The sequence below is a fragment of the Typopeltis vanoorti genome, chromosome 15, assembly GCF_054136105.1.
Source record: "Typopeltis vanoorti isolate ZY-2024b chromosome 15, IOZ_Tvanoo_1.0, whole genome shotgun sequence".
Taxonomy (NCBI): domain Eukaryota; kingdom Metazoa; phylum Arthropoda; class Arachnida; order Uropygi; family Thelyphonidae; genus Typopeltis; species Typopeltis vanoorti.
In genome coordinates this window covers 60,221,057-60,235,261 of record NC_143563.1, presented here as the reverse complement: position 1 = coordinate 60,235,261, position 14,205 = coordinate 60,221,057, and the positions used below count along the sequence as shown (strand labels likewise).

At 33.1% G+C, this 14,205-nt stretch overlaps 1 protein-coding gene across 2 annotated transcripts in view; it reads left to right on the top strand.

Annotated features, from left to right (window-relative positions):
- Positions 1–14,205, top strand: part of LOC150098794 (uncharacterized) — a 149,527-nt gene that overhangs the window by 81,510 nt on the left and 53,812 nt on the right. For both annotated transcript variants that reach the window (XM_090405509.1, XM_090405508.1), the window contains 3 exons: positions 595–726; positions 819–1,020; positions 13,916–14,095. In XM_090405509.1, the coding sequence (XP_090261635.1) occupies positions 595–726; positions 819–1,020; positions 13,916–14,095 (514 nt within the window). The remainder of the gene's footprint in view (positions 1–594; positions 727–818; positions 1,021–13,915; positions 14,096–14,205) is intronic.

Sequence of the window (14,205 nt, the reverse complement as noted above, 5' to 3'; positions counted from 1 at the left end):
TTTGCTGTGAGTGATATTAAAAAGACAATGTTTGATTTTTATAGCAAGATTATTCTAGCCTGTTATAGGTTTTCAGTCATTCATGAATGGTATTATCATAAAATTGCATGACCAAAGCATATAATGTACCATATTTAGATTCTTACTAATATCTTTGTAGTGTGATCTGTAACCATAGTGCCCTTGCTGGAGAGATCATGGTTTGAATGTTATACAGCCCCTTCAACTGATGGTGAAAATGAGACAGACAAGCCAACCATAAAATCTGTTAACAGATATAAATACTATGTTGATAAAATTAAATACCCCTATTTCTTAATTGACTCATACTCTCATTCAGTTTTTAAGTGGTTTATTGTATAATTAGCTTAATTAGAAAGCCATGTTACTTGGCTATGACAGGTCATTGATTTAAACACATTCAACAGAAGATGGAATAGGATGATTCTTAGTGTTATATTTTTATCCTTCCATTTTATTATCCTTTTGTATTTTATTATTTAATTTTATAGAATCAAGTTTCTTCATTGTTGTTTCATAATTGTCAAGATTATTTAGTGAATGAGTTTTACCTATTCATATTTGTTATTACAGACTTTAGGAATCCTTCGAACTCCACCTTCTAGTCAAGCCAGTAGTCCAAGAGCCTTAGCAATGGGTGCTAAAGCTTTTCGCTGTCCATATGAAGGATGTGGTCGTCTGTATACAACACAGCATCATTTAAAGGTGTGGAAACTTCTTTTTAATTTTTATTTTATTAAAGTGAAATGGTAAGAAAGCAAATTAAGATTATTAGTATTATACTGTCTTTTTACTAGGTTCACGAACGATCTCACACAGGAGACAGACCATTTAAATGCAATGCTCCTGGTTGCGGGAAAGCTTTTGCTACTGGATATGGACTCAAAAGCCATACAAGAGTTCACACAGGAGAAACTCCATACAAATGTCCAGAAGAAACTTGTAATAAAGCTTTTAAAACATCAGGAGATCTACAGAAACATGTCCGAACACATACAGGTATGCAAAAAAAAGTTTTGTAATTTAAAATAATATATACTGAATCCAATTAAATTTGATAAACAATATTAAAATGACACAGTTATTTACAATACTTGTCATATGAAAATTCAGAATTGCTATAGTGCTGGATATTGGAACATTTGCTATGTTTGCATTTGGGTGTTGTTTCCATAGTCAAAATCTATGGATTTTGATTATGGAAAGTATGCAGCTTTAAGTATGATGATTGATTAGATGAATTCTCTGACGTGATGTCGGACAAAATATCTACCAAACAGTTAGTTATTGCTACTAGCTTTGTAGCAATAACCCCTAAAATTATATGGAGGGTTTCCACAATGAATCTTGGTATATTAAATGCAAATGTAGGGTTAAAAAATGAATGTACCCAAACTTTATTTAGTTTAAAAGTTTACAGTGAATTCTATGTATAGTTCAGTATTCATCGCATACTTCAGATTTTGCCACACAGAAATTTTAAGATTTCTGAAGTAGTTGTGCCATCTCTAATTTTAGACTTTACCTCTTGTAGTGAAGCCCTTTATCTTAGTGCGTACTTGTAGCACTTGAAAAAATTAAGACTGTTGAATTATTATTTTTGAAATATATATAAACAGTGTAAGTAACAATTTACAATATTAACTGGGAGATAATTTACAGTAATTTTCAAACAAGCTTCATTCTGAAGATAAGAAATTAAGGTATATAATTTCTTATTAAAAGGTATTAAAATATTAAGAGGTATTAAAATATCTTTTAATACTCAACTTCCTAGAATATAGAAATAAGTATGCACTTAAAGTTGTTAGTCTGCCAATATATACATGGGGCAAATGTACTCTTGATAATGCTAGTTATATAAAATCTTGTAAAACATAGAGTTCTGTATAATTTTAATTTAATAGTTATCAAATTAGTTTATACTCTCACTCTGTTTTTAAGTGGTTTAATTTTAGATATGTTTACAACATGAATGTTTCTACAAATACAACAGTTTTTTTGTCCAATTATATTCCTTGTATAAATGTACATGTATTATATTTATTGATATATGGTGCCCACTGAATGCTGAATTTGAACACCTACGTCATCCAATACATAGATGATGTAAATATACAGTATTCTTAAAAAATCTCTATAAAAAGAAAACTGGAGGAATGAAGTTGGGACTTATAGGTGTCTATAATCCTATTTAAATCAATAATCCATGAATCATTCAAATCAACTTGTGTTTCTATTTCAGAGCCACTCACTAAATTTCTCTATATCAGAATTTTTATTATCTTTTTTTAAAATAATGATCATATATGGTTGGCAACTTAGAAACAAAAACATACATAACTGCAATAAAGATATTTTAATAAATTATTAACATACAGATATTTCAGTTTATCACAAACCATTTTCAGTGTAGAGTAAACATCAGAAAATTCAAATAAAGCACAACACATTGAAACTCATCATCATCATCAAATTCCTGACATTTACCCTCAAGGGGTGTACAGGATATGATAGTACTACATGAAAAAATTACATCATTACTAACTTGCTATCTACAATTTTCCTCCAAATCAGTCTGTTACTTGTCAAGACTCCAACATTATCAGATCTTATATTTCTATCATCTAAGGCACTTTGTACCATATCAATACACCTATATCTTGGTCTTTCTCTGGATCTTTTTTCCTGCCAACCTGACAGAGAACACTTGTTTTGCTAATTTTCCTCTCCCATTCTGTTTAAGTGACCATACCACCTGAGATTAACTCTGCTAATGCATTCCTGGATACTGACAAGGTCAAGTTCTTTCCTAATATCCTCATTTTTAATATGATATTGTCACTGACGCCATCTGTTTGTGCCCCTAATCTTTCTGAGGATTCTCATATCTTCTTCTTCTTCCTAACATGGAATATAGGCCATATGGCCTGTTCCGGTCTCATGCCATCTCTTTCTTGGTCTTCCGATTCTTCTTTTTCCACTTATTTTGTATCTGTATAATATTTTTGGTAGTCTGCTGTTGTCCATTCGATTTAAATGTTCTAGCCATTTTTGTTTATACTGTCTTATGTAGTAATTAATTGGTTTGATTTTTAGGGATTGTAAGATTTCTTCATTTGTTTTGTGGTCCCACTTGGTATATCCAGCTGTTTTTCTGAGGAACTTCATTTCTGCTGTTTGAATTCGTTTTTGATCTTTCCTTTTCATGGTCCATGTTTCGCTTCCGTATAGTAGAGTTGGTTTTGACAAGACATTATATAGTCTGATTCTAGTGTGTTTTTGTACCAGGGATGGCTTAAATATACTGTTTATTATGCCATTTACTTTGACAAAGTTTGATATTTTAGTGTCTATGTCTTTTTCTTCTTCGTATGATAGATCACATCCCAAGTATCTGAAAGTGTTTACTAGTTCTAGTATTTTATTATCTATCACTATTTTACTTCTTATTGGGTTTTCTCCTTTGAATGCCATTATTTTTGTTTTTTCTTTGGATATTGTCATATTATATTGCTTTGAGATATCATTTAATGATTTTAATGATCTTTGTAAGTCATCTTCTGATGTAGCTAATACTATTTGATCATCTGCAAATAGTAGTGTATCTATCTTCATTTGCGGGGTGTTATTTGTATACCAAATGGGTTATGCTGTTTCCAGATTGTTAATATTTCATTTATATATATATTGAAAAGCAGAGGTGAGAGGGTACATCCTTGTCGTACTCCTCTTGATATATCTTTCCATTCTGAGGTGTGTTCTAATTTAACTGCTATTTTATTTCCTGTATATATTTCTTGAATAGATTGTAAAAGTTGGTTTGGTATGTTTAAATTGGTTAATATTTTAAACAATTTTTGTTGACTAATTTTGTCAAAAGCTTTTTCATAATCAATAAATCCCACATGTGTTTCTTTTTGAAATTCTCTTCTTTTCTATTAATAATTTTAAAGTAAAAATTGGATCTATGCAGGATCGGCCTTTTCGGAAGACATTTTGTTTTTCTAGTAATTTGTTTTCTACAATGCTGCTTAGTTTCTTTTTTAATATTCCTGCATATATTTTATATCCTGTATTCAGCAGGCTAATTCCCCTATAATTATTGCAATTGTCTTTATTTCCTTTTTTATAGATTGGGATGACCAGTGCTTTTTTCCAAGAGTTAGGGGTTTTTCCGGACATCCAAACCATATTAAAAAATTTCAAAAGTTTTTCATTAAATTTTTCACCTGCATTTTTGTATAGTTCTATATTTATATTGTCTTCTCCTGGCATTTTCCTATTTTTCATCTTCTTTATTATATTTTTCAGTTCTAACATTGTGATATTTTCTATTAGGTCGTTCTTTGTCTTATAAAATTTTAATTCATTGTTCTCATCTGTCCAGAGATTTTGGAAATAGGTCACCCATTTTTCTAAATCTATTGTTTGTATTTTTATCTTTTCTTTTATTTCTTTATTCATGTATTTTATTACTTTATAGGTTTTGGGTTGTGGCTTAAATAAATCCTTTTCTAGTTCTGTTACGAAATTGTTCCATCTTTCTCTATGTTTTTTCCTTACTTCTCGTTTTGCAATTGCACTATTTCTTTTATACTCTATTTTTGCTTCTATTGTTTTGGAATTTAGCCATTTCTGGTAACTGTCCTTCTTGGTTTTTATTATATTTTCTATTTCTTTGTTCCAGTCTCGTAGTCCTCTTTTTCTAATCCATTTGTGCTTTATTCCTAAGGTTTCTGTTGCTGCTTTTGTGAGAATTTGTTTCAAATTTTCCCATTCATCTTCTATGTCCCTTGATTCATGTGTGGTTTCTGTTTTTGAGTTTGTGCATTTTTGATAACTTGAGGATCCTGTAATGAAGAAATTTTGTAGCTTGGCTGGTAAGAACTTTCAATTCTATGTGTTTTTAGCCACTTTGGTTTAAAACGAATTTTTGCTGATACCATATAATGATCAGAGTTTAATTCAAAGCCTTGATATGCTCTTACGTCTAAAATTAACTCCGCTAATTTAAAATTTGTGATAACGTAGTCAATTACTGATTTGTATCCTCTAGCTGACCAAGTATATTTATGTATTTCCTAGTGTTTAAACATTGAATTCATTATTCTCATATTATTATAAATGACAAAATATGATATGAGGATTCTCATATCTGCGGTCTATAATCTTTGGTCAAGTGTTTTATTTCAAACCTAGCTTTCTACATCCATAAGTTAAAATTGGTTTGAATATTGTCTTGTATACAGCTAATTTAGTGTTTTGGCTAATTTCTCTCTTATTCCATATAAATTTATTCATTCGACTTCCTACCATACCAGCTTTGTTCATTCTGTCATCTATTTCCATATTTAATTTACTATCTTCACTAAAAATCGTACCTAAGTAGTTGAAATGTTTTACTTGTTCTATAGGTTCTCCATTCACAATGCAGTTGATATTTTCAATGCTTCTACCTATTTTCATTGTCTTTGCCTTGTTATTGCTGACCTTCATACCAAATCTATTACAACAGTTATTCAATTTAGTCAGGGAATCTTGCAGACTTGTAGCAGATTTATCCACGAGTTATAACATCATCTGCATAAAGCAAAGAGCTGACGTTAACATCTCCAATTTTCATATTGGGTTTAATGGCACTTTCCTTCATAATGTGATCCATATAGATAATGAATAACAGAGAGGATAATGTACATCCTTGTTTGACACCAGATTTAACATTAAACCATCTTCCTGTACTTCCTTCAATTCTAACTGCTGACTTACAACTTAAATAAAGACTAAGTATTGCTTGATATAATGTCCCATTGACACCATATAACTATAGTGTTTTGAATAACTTCTCTCTTGGCACACTGTCATATGCTTTTTCCAGATCTACAAAACTTAAATACAGATCTTTGTTATATCCCATGATTTCTCAACTATCTGTCATAAAATGAAAATCTCACAGCCTCTATTTGGCCTGAATCCAGCTTGTGCTTCACCAAGCTTCCCTTCTACAATTCTTTTCAACCGTTTCTCAAGTATACTTGCATAGATCTTGCCAGGAACACTCAGTAGGGAAATATCTCTGTAATTCTCACATTCAGTTTTATTTCCCTTTTTATATATGGGTACTATTACAGCTCTACTCCAATCATCGGGAATTCGTCCCTCTGTCTAGGCTTTCTGAACTATGCATTGCAGCCACTGTAAGACTCTTATACCACCATACTTCAGCATTTCTGGTCGAATATCATCTACTCCTGCTGCCTTTCCACATTTCAAGCCTTTGATGGCTTTTTCTACTTCAAGTATGGATATGTATTCTTGACTGCATGCTGGTCAGTGTTTTTTTATCACTGTGCTGTCATCACTCTTGTTTCATTTAGCAGTTTTTCAAAGTAATTACTCCATACTTCAAGGATATCTTTTTCTCCTGTTTTCATGTCACCTTTATCATCTCTATCTCCTTTTACAGCACTCTTTCCTCCATTTCTAAGCTTTCTTCAACAACCTCCAGAATATTTTGCCACCTTCTTGATATTTATTTTCTATATTCTTGCCAAAGGCCTCCCATGACTTTTGTTTAGCTAGCTTTACGCAGTGTTTAACATTCTTGCATTTGTCTCTGTATTCTCTAAGAGCACAAGCTGACTTATTTGACACGAACTTTTGATATGCTTTCTTCTTTTCCTTCACTGCCTCTTTAACTTACTGCGTCCGCCAGGGAGTTCTGATTTTTTTATCCTTGCAGACAACCTCACCACATGCCTCTCTGGCAGAATCAATCAATGTTTTCTTCAGAGTTTGCTACTGAATCTCCAAGGTTTGGTTCCTGTTCTCAAACTCTTTCATTTTTTCTTCAATAATCTTCGTGTATTTTAGTCTACAGTTCACATCTGAGAGCTGCTCAACTTTTATTTGCTTTAAAACTTTCTTACATGTTCTTCTTTTCAATATGAAATTCAATTTTATCTGCTCAAGACTAAATGTTATCACTTCCAATTTCAAATCCTTTGTATACTGTAGTGTCCTGCACAAGAGAGAAAACATCACTATTAACAATAACATAGTCAATGAAACTTCTTATTCCTTGCATCTTCTCTCCATGTGAATTTGTGCACATTTTTATGTTGGAACATGATGTTAATAATAACTAGTCAATGCCCTGAGCAGAAATCCAACAAGTATTTGCCATGATTATTAGCTTTGCTCTTTTCTCCAAATTTTCCCAAAATATTTTTGTATGTCTGGCAGTCATTTCTTACTCTGCTACTGAGATCCCCAACAAGGACCAACTTTTCATTTTTCATTGTGTCAGTTGCTTTCTCTAAAACCTAAAAAAATTCCTTCACTTCTACCTTAGCAGAACCATCTGTGGGACAATAAGCACAAATAAGTTTCATTGTCTAGTTCTCCATTCTGATATTTGCCCACATCACTCTACTTGAAATTGCCTGCCATTCAAGTAGATTAGCCTCATGTTTACTGATGAATACAATGGCTACTCCTTCTTTTCCTTGATTGTCATTGCCTGAATATAACATTTTGTATTTATTGCTCAGAAAGATCTCACCAGTTTTTTGTTTCAGTCACCCCTACTATGTCGATCTGGTAGTTATCCAATTCCTCAGCTAGCTCCATTTCTTTGCTATTCAGGCTTCTTATGTTGATAGTACCAATCTTCAACTCTGGTGATATTGAGTTGGGGTGTGTTTTAGGTTATGTTACAGTAGCTGACTTTTCGCTGTTTGCCCAGGTGCCTTGTTTAACCGGGCAATGCCCCAGCCAGCATGAAATTCCGTCATGTTGTACCATCATTTAATATTGTAGTTTAAGCCAATATGAATACAATTTAGTTGGCTAAATCCCAAATTGACAGCCCATCCTAGTTCGTTTGTTCAGTATCTGGGCAGATACCTAACAGGGTGCAGCACAAGAAGATGAGGATTGGACATTAGGTCAGAAGCCCTGGTCGGTTCTATACATTCCTTTAAAGGCTATGTGGAGGTCTCCTCTCAGTTATACAGCTTTGACCTTTAAGCACCCGAACATTGAAACTGTGTGCTTATAAACAATGATTATCTTATGTGCAGATGCCAGATTGTAAATGATTATACTATTAGAATTCTCAAACAATTATGACATGTAGTTGCATTTTGAGTAGTATAGGCAGTCTGCTAAGAGCCTCCATAGCTCAGTATATTTCAGTGATGCCGTTTGGTGGGGAAGACCTGTGCCATAACGAGGGCATGGTGAAAGAGGCACCCGCCATGGGTGCAACTAGGTTTGGGGCACAAAATGAAAAAAAATGTAAAATATAAAAATAAATAAATAGATATAAAAGTCTGTTATTTTATATTGTATTTTTAAATTTTGGCAATACGCCACTTTGGAACATAAATTCTGCAACACACTGCAACTCATTTTGATGGGGTTAATAGTAAGTATTTAACATATTGCATTTAGTAAAATTTAAGTTGTTACATTTAAATTTTTCAAAATTTTTGTCATTTTGTGGTTGGGGGAGGGTGCACAAGTTAGACATTTGCCACAGGCGTGTCATACCCTCGTTACTGTACTGAGAAAGACCCTTGATTCCGAATACTGTGTGGTATGTAGAAAGGACTTTTCAAGTGAAGGCAAGTTGTGGTGTCATACGGTGATAGCAGAGTTTTCCCACCTGGAAGCATGGGTTTTTTTATCCTGCAAAATAGGCAAACTGTTTATAAAAACACACACAATGGACAGTCACAATACACAAAGCAGATGAATTAACTGCCCTATTGCAGAGCATTACGTTTTTATTTAAAAAGCCAAGCTACTTGACTGTGATAGGCTGTTGATCCTAACACACAGTGTTTAATGTGAGATAATGTAGAAGAGGTATGTAGATACTGCTGTAACAACCCTTTGATTCATTCCAAAGAATGCTGTGGCTAGTGTTGTTAATTTCGTTTTCTGCAAAGCCAGACTTGTGAGTTTATTCAATTAAATATATCATTTGTGTTGTGAGATATGTTATACAACTGACCAGCCTCTTATCCTGCAATCTGTCCTATTTTGAACAACTAGTTGTCCAAAATAGGACAATTGTCTAGGATAAGTTACAGGTACAAGGAATTGATAAATGCAGATAATATCGATGAAGAAATTTTATCTTTAAGATATTGCAAAATTAGGCTACTCTAGAATTTGTATGTGGCAAAAAGTTTTAAATTTCTTAAAAAAAGTAAATTAAGGATGTCAAGTAATTATATTCTTGGTTTAATCCTTTATCCAAGTGTAATCAAACAAAGTTTGCACATGAAATATCTTCACAACTAGGCTTCTTATGTATAAAGGCTAATGATTTCACATCACTGTATTTTTTAAGGAAATCATAATATAGTCTATTATATTAACTAAAATGAATTTAATTAATGCATTCTGTATTTTGGCAAAGTCAAATTGCCATCATCAGGGAATAAAAAACATAAGATACATGCATGCAGGTGCTACACTAAATAATGAAGATGAAGCATGTCACCTGAGAGTTAGGTCTAAAGTCCTAAATAGTGTCCTCTAGTGGACTAAATTGGGTGTCCTTGGCTATTGGGCTGAAGTGCGAAGGATGAGAGCTTCCCAGATTTGGGGCAGTTTCATGCAACTAAATTTATGAGGTTAGGATAGTTTCATAAGGCAGAAGTAGATTCATGGAAAAGTCTTTCATATTTATATTTGTTTGTAAGGGAGTAAACTGGCTTTTTTTTCCCCCAGCATATTCTATGGAAGTAGTTGAAAGCATGGTCAATGAGTCCTGGGTGGCTGTAGTGATGGAAACGAATATAGTCTCAACAACCAACAGGACAGCCAACATCAAAATTTATGTTCAGCAATTTGATGTTGGCTGTCCTGTCAGTTGTTTGGACATAATAGGATAGTTTACGACTATAAGGGTAAACAAAGGCTAAAGGTTACTACAACCTGGTAAACATCTTGTAGGTCGAAAGACTGTGGCTGGTCTTTGATGGAGCTGATAAGGGATGCTAATTTTTTATATGGTTTGTAAGCAGTTGAAAGGTTGTATTTTTTTAAAGATTTTTATTAGTTTTTTCAGATGTACCTTGGATATATGGAATAGTGATAGCTTTGGTGTAGTCTCTGAAGAGTGGGAGAGAGTGTGTGGGTTTGGGGTTTTAATATTTTTTGGATATAATAGGAATTATAGCTATTTGATAAGAAGGTTTGTGAACATGGTCAAGTTCAGTAGAGAGGTCATTGTTATCTGAACTAATTAATTTAGCCCTGTTATATAAAGTTTTAATAATTCATACTGTTGGGAGGGGTGTGTGAAAATCACTATTGGAAATCAAGAAGAATAATAAAATAGCAATTAATAAAGTGATAAGGGAAATACCACAGTAATTCTAAACTACTTTGATTACACATTTAAACTTGCTTCTTTACTCAAAGATCACTCAACCTACCTTCCCTTAGACTATTATCCTATCAATACACATATCAGATCACCTCATAGACTCCTTAAAAAGGTCACCTCCTAGCCTGTTGAAGTTACTAATAAACTAAAACCATATAATTCCCCCCCCCCCCACCATAGATATGGACTACCTAAAATTCATAAACAGAATGTGCTATTACACTCATTTGGAGATGCCATTGATTCATTGACATACAGATTAGTTAGAAAGTTAGGAAAAGTCCTTTCCCAACATAAAGTTGGTAATGGTTTTAAGAAGAGGTGTGATAGATATTGTGTTGATAGTTTGGGTCTCCTGCAATTTCACATTCTTCTTCTTCCTTTGTTTTTATTTTCAGAGGTCTAACACAATACTACCACATAACTGGTAATTAGTTTACGGAATTAATAACACATATAAAGTATATTAATTAAAGGCAGCTTTAACGAATAACTTCTATATTTCAGCAACGTCACGTTGCCATCTTCAGGAACATAAAGATATGGTATGTGCATGCAGGCACTAACAAAAGCAAATGAGGAAGAAAGCAAGAAACTAATATTGTTCCTAAAGTCCTAATGGTGCCCTCTGGCGATCTAATTTGGTTGTCGTGGCTGTTGGGCTGAAGTTCTCATAATGTAAGTCTCCCAAATTTGGGGTAGTTTCATGCACCCAAATTTGTTGAGGTTTGGAACGTTTTTTAGAGCTGCTGATGATTCCTTGAATAATCTTTCGTACTTAAACTTGCTGCGGTGTATTATTTTAGTTTTCTTCCAACGAATTCTATGGTGGGTATCTAAGGCATGGTCTGCCAGCCCAGAGTGGCTGTACTGGTGAAACCGGATATAGTCTTTGTGTTCTGAAATCCTGATATTTGCTGTCCTGCCTGTTTGGCCAAAGTAGAACAATTTGCAGCTGCAAGGGACCTGGTATACACCAGGTGGGTCTAGGGGAAGTGGTTGGTCTTTGGTAGAGGGCACCATTAGGACTTTAGGAACAATATTAGTTTCTTGCTTTCTTCCTCATTTGCTTTTGTTAGTGCCTGCGTGCACATACCATATCTTTATGTTCCCGAAGATGGCAACGTGACGTTGCCAAAATATAGAAGTTATTCATTAAAGTTGCCTTTAATTAATATACTTTATATGTGTTGTTAATTACGTAAACTAATTACCAGTTATGTATGACCAATGTATGAGCCTTGCTACTAGAATTACAATACTAACCACATATTTTGTTCTGTTTGACTTAATTCCATACTGTATAGTCTCGAATCCAATATTGCTACAGTGAAAAATAATATACCTTTATATTCTATTCCTGTGATTATATCCTCTGCTGTTGGCAACTTTCACCTGTACTAGTAATTTTGGGCCATTTGCACTACAAAAAGCCACAGGCCTCCATTTTTGCTTAATTAGTGAATAAGCTTAACAATTGAGGTGAATATTTAGCAGTATCTTTAGTCACTCACAATACAACATTAATCTATCCTTTTTCTCCTAAACAACAACTGTTACTATTGATGTAAGAAGGACTTGATTCCTTTTCACCCCACATCATGCTCAAGGTTGCTCCTTCATGTGTTCATCCTTCTGCTCACAAATTATATTTACTTTTGCATTTGAATTGCCTATATTATTATTTATACAAGTGTTTTTATTTTTCATCCTGATACCATTTCCTTATTTGATGATTGACATCTACTCACTGGCTAATTTTCTCCAAGAAACTCTGGTTTCTCATCCCTCAAAAGAGACAAATTGGTTGGAGAAGACACAATTAAGAACATAATATACTGACCTGACTGCCTTAGTTGCTCTGGCCATAATTACAATCAAATGAGTTCATCTCACTAATCATCAGAGCCCTTTTAGTTGTTTAAAGACTTGGTTTGTATTATGAGATTCTTAATAAATGATGACTGGATGATGTAGAATGATGATTTAGTTGAGTAGGTTTGCTATGTAGAACCACTCATTTCTGAAGATTCCTTAAATTTTCTTATAAAACAGTTCTGGTCTTTGTTCAGCATTTCTGTTTTCTTACAGATTATAGGATGTGACTTTCATTGTGTATACACTAATCTGGATTTGTTTTTGTTTTCTTTTCAACATTTCTTTTCTCTCACACACACACACACACACACACACACACACACACACACACACACACACACACACACACACACACACACACAGATCCAGATTATCCTGTTTTTCCCACATAACTTTGAAGTACCTTGTTCTACAAGGCACTTAGTCATATCCTATCTCAAAATCCATATAGGTGCAAGACATTCAAAATGATCTTGCAAACCTTTGAATGATAAATAAGCAAGAATACAAAAAATACAATAACGTTTTCTTACATCCAACATGTAACAGACAAAATTTCTGAATTTCTTTGAAAATATGATGGAAAAGTAGCTTTCATCCCACTATACAAGATCTCATGATTTTTACATTTTCCTAAGCCACCTCATCCATCCTTTGAAGCATCAAGGGTATATAAATTCCACCACTGATGTGGCAGATGTTATGTAGGACAAACAGGAAGATCTGGAGAGATTTGTATGTCTGAATAGATTAATGGAAAAGAAGAGAAAAACACAAATCTGGAGACTTTGGCAAAAAACAGAAATTCTGTATATAGACCATAACTGCTTTATAAGAAAATTCAAGGAAGGATCAGAAATGCTATGCATACCTACTCATTGCACTAAAAACCAGGCCATCATCTTATGTTGAGCCTGGTCATTGTTCAGTAAGAATTTCACGCAAAACTAAGTACATGTGCTATCATATGTCCATTGTTAAACAATTTTTCAATCATTGATTCCATTTCCGTTAAGATACAGTAAAGATCTCTTGCCATTTAATGTTAATCTAATAAACTCTCCTGAAGACGTGTACAAAAAAATTATATGAAACTAGTAGAGAATTGTAAAACTGATAAAGTTTTATCTTAGAATTAATTCTGTGGTTTTTATATCCTTACATAATTTATTTTTTCACCACAATTTCTGTTTAGTTCCATTTCAGAAATTTCAATGAAGTATTCATGCTCTTGGTTGCATGTGCTCTAAGTTCTTTAGTGCTTTGATTTATATTATCCATTTTTAATTAATCCACATTCACTTACATAGATTTATTTTTGCAGTCTTTATTCATAAATTTCATGTATTCACTTAAAGATTTGATTAGTGATCATAGCAAATGCACCATTTGCTCTCTTATTTTTAATTCACTTTCAGCATTAAAAAAGCATTGTAGTATTTCTTTATAGTGCAAAACTGATATGCTGAAGCATTTATTTAATGTTTGAAGTAAATTAAACCAAATGACTTAGTAAATAGCTCATTGTCTGTGATCACATTGATTGTTAAATGTTCTTGCTGTACTGTTTGTAATAATTATAAAAAAAAAAATCTTAAAATATTGCAGGTGAGCGTCCATTTAAGTGTCCATTTGAAGGATGTGATCGAGCATTTACAACTTCTAACATACGTAAAGTTCACATTCGTACTCATACAGGTGAAAGGCCTTATACATGTAAAGAAGATGGTTGTGGAAGGGCATTTGCTAGTGCTACCAATTATAAAAATCACATAAGGATACATACAGGTAAGCATAAATGGTATTTTTTGTTTTATAGTTGTAATTACTGTATTTAGATGCACTGGACTTAAAAAAAAAGTGCTAGTCTCTTTCCACAATATATTTCAGTAATGACA